This window comes from Pseudophryne corroboree, chromosome 4 (assembly GCF_028390025.1).
Source record: "Pseudophryne corroboree isolate aPseCor3 chromosome 4, aPseCor3.hap2, whole genome shotgun sequence".
NCBI lineage: Eukaryota > Metazoa > Chordata > Amphibia > Anura > Myobatrachidae > Pseudophryne > Pseudophryne corroboree.
The window spans coordinates 41036770-41050374 of NC_086447.1; the positions used below are offsets into that span (position 1 = coordinate 41036770).

Genomic DNA, 13605 nt, shown 5'->3' on the forward strand with positions numbered 1-13605 from the left:
TTTCTTTGTGCTTCAGTGCTGAGAAATACTTATCCATCATGCAATACAATCAGGGAGGTATCTGACTGACTCTAAATTTACTCTGCAGCAGAACAACAACCCCAAACATACAGCCAATGTCATTAAGAACTATCTTCAGCATAAAGAAGAGCAAGGAGTCCTGGAAGTGATGATATGGCCGCCACAGAGCCCCGATCTCAACATCATCGCGTCTGTCTGCGATCACATGAACAGACAGAAGGATTTGAACAAGCCTACATCCACAGAAGATCTGTGGTTAGTTTTCCAAGATGTTTGGAACAACCTCTCTGCTGAGCTCCTTCAAAAACGTTGTGCAAGTGTACCTAGAAGAATCAATAATGTTTTGAAGGCAAAGGGTGGTCACACCAAATACTGATTTGATTTAGATTTCTCTTCTGATCACTCACTTTGCATTTTGTTAATTGACAAAAAATAAGAATTTACTCACCGGTAATTCTATTTCTCGTAGTCCGTAGTGGATGCTGGGAACTCCGTGAGGACCATGGGGAATAGACGGGCTCCGCAGGAGACTGGGCACTCTAAAAGAAAGATTAGGTACTATCTGGTGTGCACTGGCTCCTCCCTCTATGCCCCTCCTCCAGACCTCAGTTAAGGAAACTGTGCCCGGAAGAGCTGACACAACAAGGAAAGGATTTGGAATCCAGGGTAAGACTCATACCAGCCACACCAATCACACTGTACAACTTGTGATAACCATACCCAGTTAACAGTATGAACAACAACTGAGCCTCAGTAACAGATGGCTCATAACAATAACCCTTTAGTTAAGCAATAACTATATACATGTATTGCAGAGAGTCCGCACTTGGGACGGGCGCCCAGCATCCACTACGGACTACGAGAAATAGAATTACCGGTGAGTAAATTCTTATTTTCTCTGACGTCCTAGTGGATGCTGGGAACTCCGTAAGGACCATGGGGATTATACCAAAGCTCCCAAACGGGCGGGAGAGTGCGGATGACTCTGCAGCACCGAATGAGCAAAGGCAAGGTCCTCCTCAGCCAGGGTATCAAACTTGTAGAACTTAGCAAATGTGTTTGAACCCGACCAAGTAGCAGCTCGGCAAAGCTGTAAAGCCGAGACCCCTCGGGCAGCCGCCCAAGAAGAGCCCACCTTCCTTGTGGAATGGGCTTTTACTGATTTAGGATGCGGTAACCCTGCCGCAGAATGAGCTTGCTGAATCGTGTTACAGATCCAGCGCGCAATAGTTTGCTTTGAAGCCGGAGCACCCAGTTTGTTGGGTGCATGCAGGATAAACAGCGAGTCAGTTTTCCTGACTCCAGCCGTCCTGGCTACATAGATTTTCAAAGCCCTGACTACGTCCAGCAACTTGGAAGCCTCCAAGTCCCGAGTAGCCGCAGGCACCACAATAGGTTGGTTCAAATGAAACGCTGATACCACCTTTGGGAGAAATTGGGGACGAGTCCTCAATTCTGCCCTGTCCATATGGAAGATCAGATACGGGCTTTTACATGACAAAGCCGCCAATTCTGACACACGCCTAGCTGAAGCCAAGGCCAACAGCATGACCACCTTCCACGTGAGATACTTTAGCTTAACAAACGTCTGAACCTCAGGCAGTGAAGCCAGTTCTTTTTGAAAGAAAATAGATAGGGCCGAAATCTGGACCTTTATGGATCCTAATTTTAGGCCCATAGTCACTCCTGACTGTAGGAAGTGCAGGAATCGACCCAGCTGGAATTCCTCTGTAGGGGCCTTCCTGGCCTCACACCAAGCAACATATTTTCGCCATATACGGTGATAATGCTTTGCTGTCACGTCTTTCCTAGCCTTTATCAGCGTAGGAATAACTTCATCCGGAATGCCCTTTTCTGCTAGGATCCGGCGTTCAACCGCCATGCCGTCAAACGCAGCCGCGGTAAGTCTTGGAACAGACAGGGCCCCTGCTGTAACAGGTCCTGTCTGAGAGGCAGAGGCCATGGGTCCTCTGAGATCATTTCTTGTAGTTCTGGGTACCAAGTTTTTCTTGGCCAATCCGGAACGATGAGTATAGTTCTTACTCCTCTCTTTCTTACTATCCTCAGTACCTTGGGTATGAGAGGAAGAGGAGGGAACACATAAACCGACTGGTACACCAACGGTGTCACTAGTGCGTCCACAGCTATCGCCTGAGGGTCCCGTGACCTGGCGCAATATTTTTTTAGCTTTTTGTTGAGGCGGGACGCCATCATGTCCACCTGTGGCAGTTCCCGACGATTTACAATCTGTGTGAAGACTTCTTGATGAAGTCCCCACTCTCCCGGGTGGAGGTCGTGCCTGCTGAGGAAGTCTGCTTCCCAGTTGTCCACTCCCGGAATGAACACTGCTGACAGTGCTATCACGTGATTCTCCGCCCATCGAAGAATCCTTGTGGTTTCTGCCATTGCCATCCTGCTTCTTGTGCCGCCCTGGCGGTTTACATGGGCGACCGCCGTGATGTTGTCTGACTGAATCAGTACAGATTGGTTCTGAAGCAGGGGCTCTGCTTGACTCAGGGCGTTGTAGATGGCCCTTAGTTCCAATATATTTATGTGTAGAGAAGTCTCCAGACTTGACCACTGTCCTTGGAAGTTTCTTCCCTGAGTGACTGCCCCCCATCCTCGGAGGCTTGCATCCGTGGTCACCAGGATCCAGTCCTGTATGCCGAACCTGCGTCCCTCGAGAAGATGAGCACTCTGCAGCCACCACAGAAGAGACACCCTGGCCCTTGGGGACAGGGTGATCAACCGATGCATCTGAAGATGCGATCCGGACCATTTGTCCAACAGATCCTACTGAAAAATCCTTGCATGGAACCTGCCGAAGGGAATTGCTTCGTAAGAAGCCACCATCTTTCGCGTGCAGTGATGCACCGACACCTGTTTTGGTTTCAGGAGGTCCCTGACCAGAGATGACAATTCCTGGGCCTTCTCCACCGGGAGAAACACCTTCTTCTGTTCTGTGTCCAGAATCATTCCCAGGAAAAGCAAACGCGTCATAGGGATCAGCTGCGACTTTGGGATATTCAGAATCCAGCCGTGCTGTTGCAACACTTCCTGAGAGAGTGCTACGCTGACCAACAACTGCTCTTTGGACCTCGCCTTTATGAGGAGATCGTCCAAGTACGGGATAATTATAACTCCCTTTCTTCGAAGGAGTATCATCATTTCAGCCATTACCTTGGTAAATATTCTCGGAGCCGTGGAGAGACCAAACGGCAACGTCTGGAATTGGTAATGACAGTTCTGTACCACAAACCTGAGGTACTCCTGGTGAGGTGGGAAAATGGGGACATGCAAGTAAGCATCCTTGATGTCCAGCGACACCATAAAATCCCCCTCTTCCAGGCTTGCAATAACCGCCCTGAGCGATTCCATTTTGAACTTGAACTTCTTTATATAAGTGTTCAAGGATTTTAAATTCAGGATGGGTCTCACCGAACCGTCCGGTTTCGGTACCACAAACATTGTGGAATAGTAACCCCTGCCCTGTTGAAGGAGGGGGACCTTGATTATCACCTGCTGGAGGTACAGCTTGTGAATTGCCGCCAGTACTACCTCTCTTTCCCTGGGAGCAGCTGGCAAGGCTGATTTGAGGTAACGGCGAGGGGGAGTCGCCTCGAGCTCCAGCTTGTATCCCTGAGATACAATTTGTACAGCCCATAGATCCACTTGTGAGCGAACCCACTGGTTGCTGAAGTTTCGGAGACGCTCCCCCACCGCACCTGGCTCCGCCTGTGGAGCCCCAACGTCATGCGGTGGACTTAGTGGAAGCAGGGGAAGATTTTTGTTCCTGGGAACTGGCTGCCTGGTGCAGCTTCTTTCCTCTACCCTTGCCTCTGGCCAGAAAGGATGCTCCTCTGACCCGCTTGCCTTTCTGAGGCCGAAAGGACTGCATTTGATAATACGGTGCTTTCTTAGGCTGTGAGGGAACCTGAGGCAAAAAAGTCGACTTCCCAGCAGTTGCTGTGGATACGAGGTCCGAGAGACCGTCCCCAAATAGTTCCTCACCTTTATAAGGCAAAACCTCCATGTGTTTCTTAGAATCAGCATCACCTGTCCACTGCCGAGTCCATAATACTCTCCTGGCAGAAATGGACATTGCATTAATTCTAGATGCCACCAGGCAAATGTCCCTCTGTGCATCCCGCATATATAAGACGACGTCTTTTATATGTTCGATGGTTAGCAAAATAGTATCCCTGTCGAGGGAATCAATGTTGTCTGACAGGGTATCAGTCCATGCTGCTGCAGCACTACACATCCAGGCTGAAGCAATAGCAGGTCTCAGTAGAGTACCAGAGTGTGTATACACAGACTTCAGGATAGCTTCCTGCTTTCTATCCGCAGGATCCTTTAGGGCGGCCGTATCCTGAGACGGCAGTGCCACCCTTTTAGATAAGCGTGTTAGCGCCTTGTCCACCCTCGGGGATGTTACCCAACGTAACCTATCCGTTGGCGGGAAAGGGTACGCCGTCAGTAACCTCTTAGAAATCACTAGTTTCTTATCAGGGGAACACCACGCTTCTTCACACAAATCATTTAATTCATCAGATGGGGGGAAAAGTCACTGGCTGCTTTTTCTCCCCAAACATAATACCCCTCTTGGTGGTAACCGGGTTAATATCAGAAATGTGCAATACATCTTTCATTGTAGTAATCATGCATCGGATGGCTTTTGTAGACTGTACATTTGTCTCATCCTCATCTACACTGGAGTCAGACTCCGTGTCGACATCTGTGTCTACCATCAGAGCTAGCGGGCGTTTATGAGCCCCTGACGGCTTCTGAGTCGCCTGGGCAGGCGCGGGCTGAGTCCCCGGCTGTCCCAAGGCTGCTGCGTCATCAAACCTTTTATGTAAGGAGTTGACACTGTCGGTTAAGACCTTCCACATATCCATCCAGTCAGGTGTCGGCCCCGTCGGGGGCGACACCACATGTATCTGCCCCTGCTCCGCCTCCACGTAACCCTCCTCATCAAACATGTCGACACAGCCGTACCGACACACCGCACACACACAGGGAATGCTCAGACTGAGGACAGGACCCAACAAAGGACTTTGGGGAGACAGAGAGAGAGTATGCCAGCACACACCACAGCGCTATATAACACAGGGATTTACACTGCTAATAAGTGATTTTCCCAATAGCTGCTTGTTTTAATCGATTTGCGCCTAAATTTATGTGCCCCCCCCTCTCTTTTTAACCCGTCTTGTACCTGGATATTGCAGGGGAGAGCCTGGGAAGCGTGCTTCCAGCGGAGCTGTGAAGGGAAATTGGCGCTGGTGTGCTGAGGAAGAAGGCCCCGCCCCCTCAGCGGCGGGCTTCTGTCCCGCGTTTTTTGTAACTTAATGGCAGGGTTTTTTACACATATACAGTTAACTGACTGTATTATGTGTATTCTTTTGCCAAAAGGTAATATAATTGCTGCCCAGGGCGCCCCCCCCCCCCCCCCAGCGCCCTGCACCCTACAGTGACCGGAGTGTGTGGTGTGCTGTGGGAGCAATGGCGCACAGCTGCAGTGCTGTGCGCTACCTTAATGAAGACAGGAGTCTTCTGCCGCCGATTTCATCTGTTCTTCTGTCTTCTGGCTCTGCAAGGGGGACGGCGGCGCGGCTCCGGGAACGGACGATCGAGGTCAGGCCCTGTGTTCGAACCCTCTGGAGCTAATGGTGTCCAGTAGCCTAAGAAGCACAAGCTAGCTGCAAGCAGGTAGGTTTGCTTCTCTCCCCTCAGTCCCACGTAGCAGTGAGTCTGTTGCCAGCAGATCTCACTGAAAATAAAAAACCTAACAAATACTTTCTTTCTAGCAAGCTCAGGAGAGCCCACTAGGAGCACCCAGCTCTGGCCGGGCACAGATTCTAACTGAGGTCTGGAGGAGGGGCATAGAGGGAGGAGCCAGTGCACACCAGATAGTACCTAATCTTTCTTTTAGAGTGCCCAGTCTCCTGCGGAGCCCGTCTATTCCCCATGGTCCTAACGGAGTTCCCAGCATCCACTAGGACGTCAGAGAAATAAACTATTGTGGCAGGAGAGGTACTTTGCCACCTGTAAGCTACACACAGGGTCCTGGGGGTAGGTGGGAAGTGTGAATGGACCGGGTTCCCATCCATTGGGCCCAGACCAGGTCTTATAGGCTTCTTAGCCCAAGAAGCTGCTTCATCAGCCAGCACCTGGGTGCTGGATTTAAAGCAGAGTCTCTCCCATGAGTCAGGACTCCTGAAGGCAGTTAGTGTCCAGGTAATAGGCCTGCTAGGGACAGTGGGATCGGGTAGACTGGGGCACTAGTGTCAGGATGCCGGGACCTGAAGGGTTCCTTATTAAGTAATAGGGAGTGAGGCAAGGTCTAACCTCCCTGGTAGTTTATACTAAAGACAGTGATCTTTGTTTTATGTGTATCTTTGTTTTTGAGCTACCTGAATAACAGGTATTTGTTGTTTTTGCACAAGCCTGGAGTCGGTCGCTGGTGGAATTTTTGTAGCAAATCACATTCTAGCAAGACTCCTGTTATACTATTAACACTTCTATTTTTGAAAGTAGTCTTACTTTGCTTTTCGAAAACAGCCTAAAACTTTTGCACAGTACTGTATATATAGCACTTGTTATCACTTTCACCTCTGTTGGAGAAACTGTAAGCAACTAGGATGTGGTTTCTACTTATCACTAGGTGCATGGTCACCTACTCCTGGTTGGGTAATTGGTGTACTCGGCAGGATTCCTCTGCCTTCACTGCAGATATTGTTGGGAAGGTGATGCGCATTTTGGACCTTCATTGAGCAAGAGATGGGACTTGTGCCATTGTTGACCAATCCTGTGCCATGAACACCTGAGAATTCATGTCAGCCTGGCTTTTGCATGTCTCCAGGAAATGGTACAATGCCATGGCATATGTCAACAGCTCCGTTATCTATCCCATTCTTCCTCTCAAGAGCAGCAGAATGATTGTATCTCATCCTTCCAACCAAACAGTATTCCAACATCTTCTCTTTAATTCAGGAATATTACAGCAAACTGTGTAACTGTTATATAACAATTTATTTAAACTCAAAGAAATCAGCCATTGTGCCAGAGTTATCTGCTGGTTTAATACATTGGTGAACAGCCTTTGGCTGTATATTACAATTACGTGGGACTATTGCACCCAATTCAGGTTCTCCGCTCACCACATTATGACATCACAGTACTAGAGCGGCATATAGAGCCAAACCAGCGTAGTAACAGATGACTGGGCGGGTGGCCACCTACCTGGTTGTATCTAGGGAGGGCCTCACCAGTGTTGGGTGGCAGCTGATCCCCCAAGGTTAAAATGGCTCGCTAACCTGGGTGGTGGTGCCCCTTCTCGACTGACTCCCCTGGCGAGCGCCATCCTGGCCAACCTGCAGCTATAGCCCTGCCTGTATGTGACTGGTCTCTTCCATTTAAAGGACAATGAACCCTAAAAGTCATATAGACCGAGCTAGATCTAGGACTGAGAACTACGGGCGGCCACAGAACCAGGATAATTTACATGTGACACGTTGAGCTTATGCTTGGGGTGGAGGTCCGTAGGTTACCATGATGTGTATGCCTACAGCCTTTATGGAAAACCGGACCTGTGTATATATGACACATGCATGAAATGTACTGTTCAGTGTTACCCTGACATCCACTGCAGCTCAGATGAAGAGAGAGATGTGATGGAGTATTTCCTCCTCCTCCAGCCTTAGCAGATAATACCGGCCCACGCAGTCTATCACTAAAATGACTTCGCCCCCTTACATTCCGGGTTTATCCAGGGATAGCCATGCCGGGACACAGAGGGCTAGATCTCTGAGGTGCAGCACTAATTACAGGTGGGTAACCTGTGCATTCTGCCAGTGGAGGATTTACCACAAAGCGTCTGCTCAGGGCCCTGCCGGTCCCAGGGGCATTTCCAGCGGACCACGAACTTCACCAAAATTGCTGAGAGCTGGGCTGGCTGAATACTCTCCCAGCAGGCTGTCAGTGATTAGGCGGCTGTTGGGCGCCGGCTCCAGCGCATGCCTGCGTCTCCAGTCCTGCAGTACTGTGCATGTGACCAGACATGACACACGTGTGTATGATGCCAGAAGCTTAGAGAGAGGAGGTCTTCCAATGTACTTTATTACAGGATTATTTTAATTATACATAACATCCATACACTGATTGGCATACCTCCCAACATCCGGACCTGTAAAAAGGCACTCCCGAAAAAGGGGCATGGCATATGAAAAGGGGCGTTGCTTTGTGAGAATGCTGCAATCGCGAATCACGCCCCCATTTTGGGGCACATCTAGCGCTCTGTGAGCTGCTGGCATGCCCCCATTCCTGCTGTCACCTGTGAATAAACGCTGTGTACATGCGCACAGCGTCTATTCACCACTAATCTGCTAGGCAGGGCAGAGAGTGACAGGAGCCTCCCAACTGCCCCCTCCAACGCAGGACACTGCGGCCCACAGGTGAGACAGCGGGACAGTCCCAAAAAACCTGCTTTAATCGGGACAGTTGGGACATGCTGACTGGTGAATAGGAGATGCCTGCTGATATACTGATATACAGTATAATCTATACAGTCACAGTGACTGAGGGGTGTAATAATGGATATTATAAAGGACGGGGGCGTTTCTGATTTCCGCTGAAAATGTCCGAGTGCTGGGCTGGCTGAACACTCCTGGCTGGCGGTCAGCGGCATACACCTGGCTGTGCGCAGTGCCTACAGTGTGATTTTAAGGGCAGCATGAACGGTGTAATGATTAGCACAACTGCCACCCCGCACTCAGATCATGGGTTCAATTCCCATGATGACCCTAAGTGTGGAGTTTGTATATTCTCCCCATACTTGTGTGAGTTTCCTCCGGGTACTCCGGTTTCCTCCCACAATCCAATAATATACTGGTAGACTAATTGGCTCCCAACAAAATTACCCTAGTGTGAGTGTGTGTGTGTGTGTGTGTGTGTGTGTGTGTGTGTGTGTGTGTGTACATGTGGTAGGGAATATAGATTATAAGCTCCACTGGGGCAGGGACTGATGTGAATGAACAATTATTCTCTGTAAAGCGCTGCGTAATATGTGTGCACTATATAAATAACTGGTAATAATAAATATACTAGTACAACTACCATCCACCTGCTATAATCGGGGGGGGGGGCAGATTGGGGAGCATAGACAATGTTGGGGGGCAGAATAATGAGTGAGGACCTGTCTGCTACAATCGGTATGGGGCACGTGTAGGATTGTTTGAGGATGAGGTCTTAATCCACCTCTGCATTCTGCGAGAGTAATAGAGGGGTCAGTCTGGGCGGCACCATGATAGGGATCTAGGGGCCAATTCAGAGTTGATTGTAGATGTGCTTAAGAAAAGCACATCTACGATCAATTGCTCTGACATGGGGGGGTGTCCAGCAAAGGGCAAGTCCGATCCGTATGCCGATCCAGCTCCCCCCCCCCCCAGACATGCTAGAGCATCACACGGCGGCGATGCTTTCACATGTTTAGAGTAGCTCTATGCCTGCACAGCCTAGCTGCAAAGGCAGTCGGCCACGTGTCATGTTTTGGGTCGCAGCGGCTGTGTGCGACGTTACGCTGCCACAGCGGCCCACCACGCAAACGATCCGGACAATCCTTGCCGGACCATGCCCCCCTCCCCCAACACCGCCACAACACCCCTGCGACCGCCTCTGGCTGTCAATCAGGCAGAGGCGATCGCACAAGTGAGATGCAATGCGCACACTTCACTGGGCTTCAGCCTGCAACCGCTGCAGGTCGGATTTGACCCCTTAATTCCACCAAATCAACATGCAAAATTACTGCCCCCTAATGCACAGTGGCCCTCATTCCGAGTTGATCGCTAGCTGCTTTCGTTCGCAGCGCAGTGATTAGATGGAAAAGCGGAAATTCTGCGCATGCGTACGGTGCGCACTGCGCACGCCCGTAGTACTTTCATAAAAGCCGATGCAGTTAAGGTCTAGCAACGCTTTTCAGTCGCACTGCTGGCCGCAGAGTGATTGACAGTTAGTGGGTGTTTCTGGGTGGTAAGTGGCCGTTTTCGGGGAGTGTGTGTAAAAACGCAGGCATGTCGGATACAAACGCAGGCGTGCCTGGGGAAACGTGGCTGGACGAACGCAGGGCGTGTTTGTGATGTCAAAACAGGAACTAAACAGTCTGAATGGGTGGTCTTCAGTATGCCGGCTGTCGGGATCCCGGCGCACAGTATACCGGCGTCGGAATCCCGACAGCCGGCATACCGACACTTATTCTCCCTTGTGGGGGTCCACGATCCCCCTGGAGGGAGAATAAAATAGCGTGGCGCGCGTAGCGCGCCACCTTGCCCGCAGCGTAGCGCGCCACGTGCCCGCAGCGTGGCCAGCACAGCGAGCCCGCAAGGGGCTCATTTGTGCTCACAACACTGTTGGTATGCCGGCGGTCGGGCTCCCGGCGACCAGCATACCGGCGCCGGGAGCCCGACCGCCGGCATACCATACTACACCCGTCTGAAGTGATCGCAAGCTAGGAGTAGGTCTGCAGCTGCTCAGAAACTGCACAATCTTTTTTTGTAGCAGTTCAGCGATCCTTTCGGTCGCACTTCTGCTAAGCTAAGATACACTCCCAGAGGGCGGCGGCTTAGCGTTTGCACAGCTGCTAAAAGCTGCTAGCGAGCGAACAACTCGGAATGAGGTCCAATATTCCACAGATGGGTTGACCCGTCTCCGGCCACACCACACGTCCTGGGAAATCAGGGAGGAATATGCTCCCTGTATATTTCTTTAATATGGAGCTCTTACCGTAATGTGGAGGTCTTACTGTGCGGAAGCAAGATCTGCATCCAGCTCTGAATAGCCCCCTTAGGCCTTAATTCACTAAGGATTGTAAATGCAAAGCTATCCACAGCTGCTTTGTAATTGCAGTCCTTAGCAATGCAAATGCAGGAGGAGGTGACAGCACCTCAAACATCTGGGAAATGCAGGAGGAAGTGACAGCACCTCAAACACGGGGAAAATGCAGGAGGAAGTGACAGCACCTCAAACATCGGGGAAATGCAGGAGGAAGTGACAGCACCTCAAACATCGGGGAAATGCAGGAGGAGGTGACAGCACCTCAAACATCGGAGAAATGCAGGAGGAAGTGACAGCACCTCAAACATCGGGGAAATGCAGGAGGAAGTGAAAGTACCTCAAACATCAGGGAAATGCAGGAGGAGGTGACAGCACCTCAAACATCGGGGAAATGCAGGAGGAAGTGACAGCACCTCAAACATTGGGGAAATTCAGGAGGAAGTGAAAGTACCTCAAACATCGGGGAAATGCAGGAGGAAGTGAAAGTACCTCAAACATCGGGGAAATGCAGGAGGAGGTGACAGCACCTCAAACATCGGGGAAATGCAGGTGGAAGTGACAGCACCTTAAACATCGGGGAAATGCTGGAGGAAGTGACAGCACCTCAAACATTGGGGAAATGCAGGAGGAAGTGACAGCACCTCAAACATCGGGGAAATGGTGGAGGAAGTGACAGCACCTCAAACATTGGGGAAATGCAGTAAGGATTGCATCATCGATCCTTACTGGATTAGCCACAGAGTGCATAATGCACCGTGTAACCACGCCATACACAGGTGCGGTATGAAGTTGAGGTAACTGTCCACCCACATCACTCATGTTTATATTGACTGCACTAATACATTTACTGGTCAGCTCACCAGGTCTCAGGTATTACATATAGTGGCACAGGAGTTCTATACAGCACCGGCCACAGGTATTACATACAGTGCCACGGGCGTTCCATACAGCACCAGCCACAGGCGTTCTATACAGCAACGGCCACAGGTATTACATACAGTGCCACGGGCGTTCCATACAGCACCGGACACAGGCGTTCTATATAGCACCAGCCACAGGCGTTCTCTACAGCACCAGCCACAGGTGTTCTATACAGCACCAGCCACAGGCGTTCTATACAGCACCAGCCACAGGTGTTCTATACAGCACCAGCCACAGGCGTTCTATACAGCACCAGTCACAGGTATTATATATAGTGCCAGTCACAAGTATTATACATAGCACTGCTTACAGACAGGTATTCTATACAGCCCCAGTCACCAGTATTATATATAGCATTGGTCACAGGTATTATATAGAGTACCGGTCACAGGTATTATACAAAGCACTGCTTACAGACAGGTATTATATGCAGCACCAGGTAGAGGTATTGTATACAGCACCAGTGAAAATATACAGTACTTATATTGCTGGTTACTGGGTGTCACTGAGACATGTGACCAATCGTAGAGCAGATTCTTCTAGGAGCACATCAGAAGATGTAACAGCCATTACCATGACTATCCTGCAGGGGGCACCACTGCTGAACATAACCTAAGGAATTACCATGTGCCATGTGCCAATTGCTGCTGGTTGCCCTCTGGCTGAGAGAGGCCCGGGCTCCCCTGCCTGGCACCATCTGCTCTCTGTGCTGAGATGTGATGGGCAATCTCAGGACAGCACCTGGAAGTTTACAATGACCAGCAGTCTTATGGGAAGTGATTGGCCTTATAATAACCTCACTTACTTTGGTTTCTCCAGAGGATCTGGCTCATTACGGCCGAGCCCGGCAGGACATTTCTCTGCTTCCTCTGCAGACAGCAGATGGAGTTCTGCTTCCACTTTACCCTGATCAGAGACAGAACGTTGTGTTATTCTATCTACAGAACTTACCCACCCATCTATTCCCTTCACACCCATCCACCCAGTCACATAGGTCCCAGACATTGGGGAACATAAAGCCACCTGGCAAGGAAAACATTCTTACCGTGAGTTCTAGCTCATCATTCTCATTCCGGGCCACAAACGGCCACCATCCTTTCACCCTCTTCTGCTTGAAGATAGAGACCATTGGCAAATCAACTTCTGGGGCCACCATGTCTATAGAACACTGCTTCGCCGTCTTTGCTCCCCGAGGGAAACGGTTCAAGTCCAATTCAATTGCACCTGATGGTGAAAAGGCGAAAAAAATTAGAGACTTACTTCCACCTTACATATACATATCTCCTTACTACAGTGGTGAAACTTGCACCAGAGATTGCTAGCCTAAGGGTGTTACGTGGACTATGGTGTTCTAAGGGCTACCAGGTGGTTCTTGGTGACGTTCGCGCAATAACCCTTGCCCAGCAGTCTTTTAGCCTCCTGCGATGCTAGGCTTCACCTTCACCTTTAGCCTTTCCAGGGAAAATTAGGTCCACCCCGTACTCAGATGCCCCCAGGTCTTATGTAAGGACAAGGTGACTATTGGAGGCTGGGCAAGAGTAAATGCAGTACGTTGAGACATTCACTGAACACAACCTAGATAACGCTGTTCAATGCACAGACAGAGATAATAAACAAATGCACGTGAGTGCAACAATGCACAGGTTGGAATAATAACACAAACTGTATGTAAATGCAACAATGCACAGGGTGGGATAGAACACTGACTGTATGTAAATGCAGCAATGCATAGGGTGGTATAGAACACTGACTGCATGTAAATGCAACAACGCACAGGTTGATATAAGCAACCAAACCATATATAAATGCACTATGCACAAGGTGGTAACAATA

The 13605-nt window shown here is 49.9% G+C and overlaps 1 protein-coding gene across 24 annotated transcripts in view; it reads right to left on the minus strand.

Moving 5' to 3' along the window:
• Window positions 1–13605, minus strand: part of OTOF (otoferlin) — a 516469-nt gene that overhangs the window by 10876 nt on the left and 491988 nt on the right. For all 24 annotated transcript variants that reach the window (XM_063914989.1, XM_063914999.1, XM_063914996.1 and 21 more), the window contains 2 exons: window positions 12818–12996; window positions 12578–12678 (listed from right to left, as the gene is read on the minus strand). In XM_063914989.1, the coding sequence (XP_063771059.1) occupies window positions 12578–12678; window positions 12818–12996 (280 nt within the window). The remainder of the gene's footprint in view (window positions 1–12577; window positions 12679–12817; window positions 12997–13605) is intronic.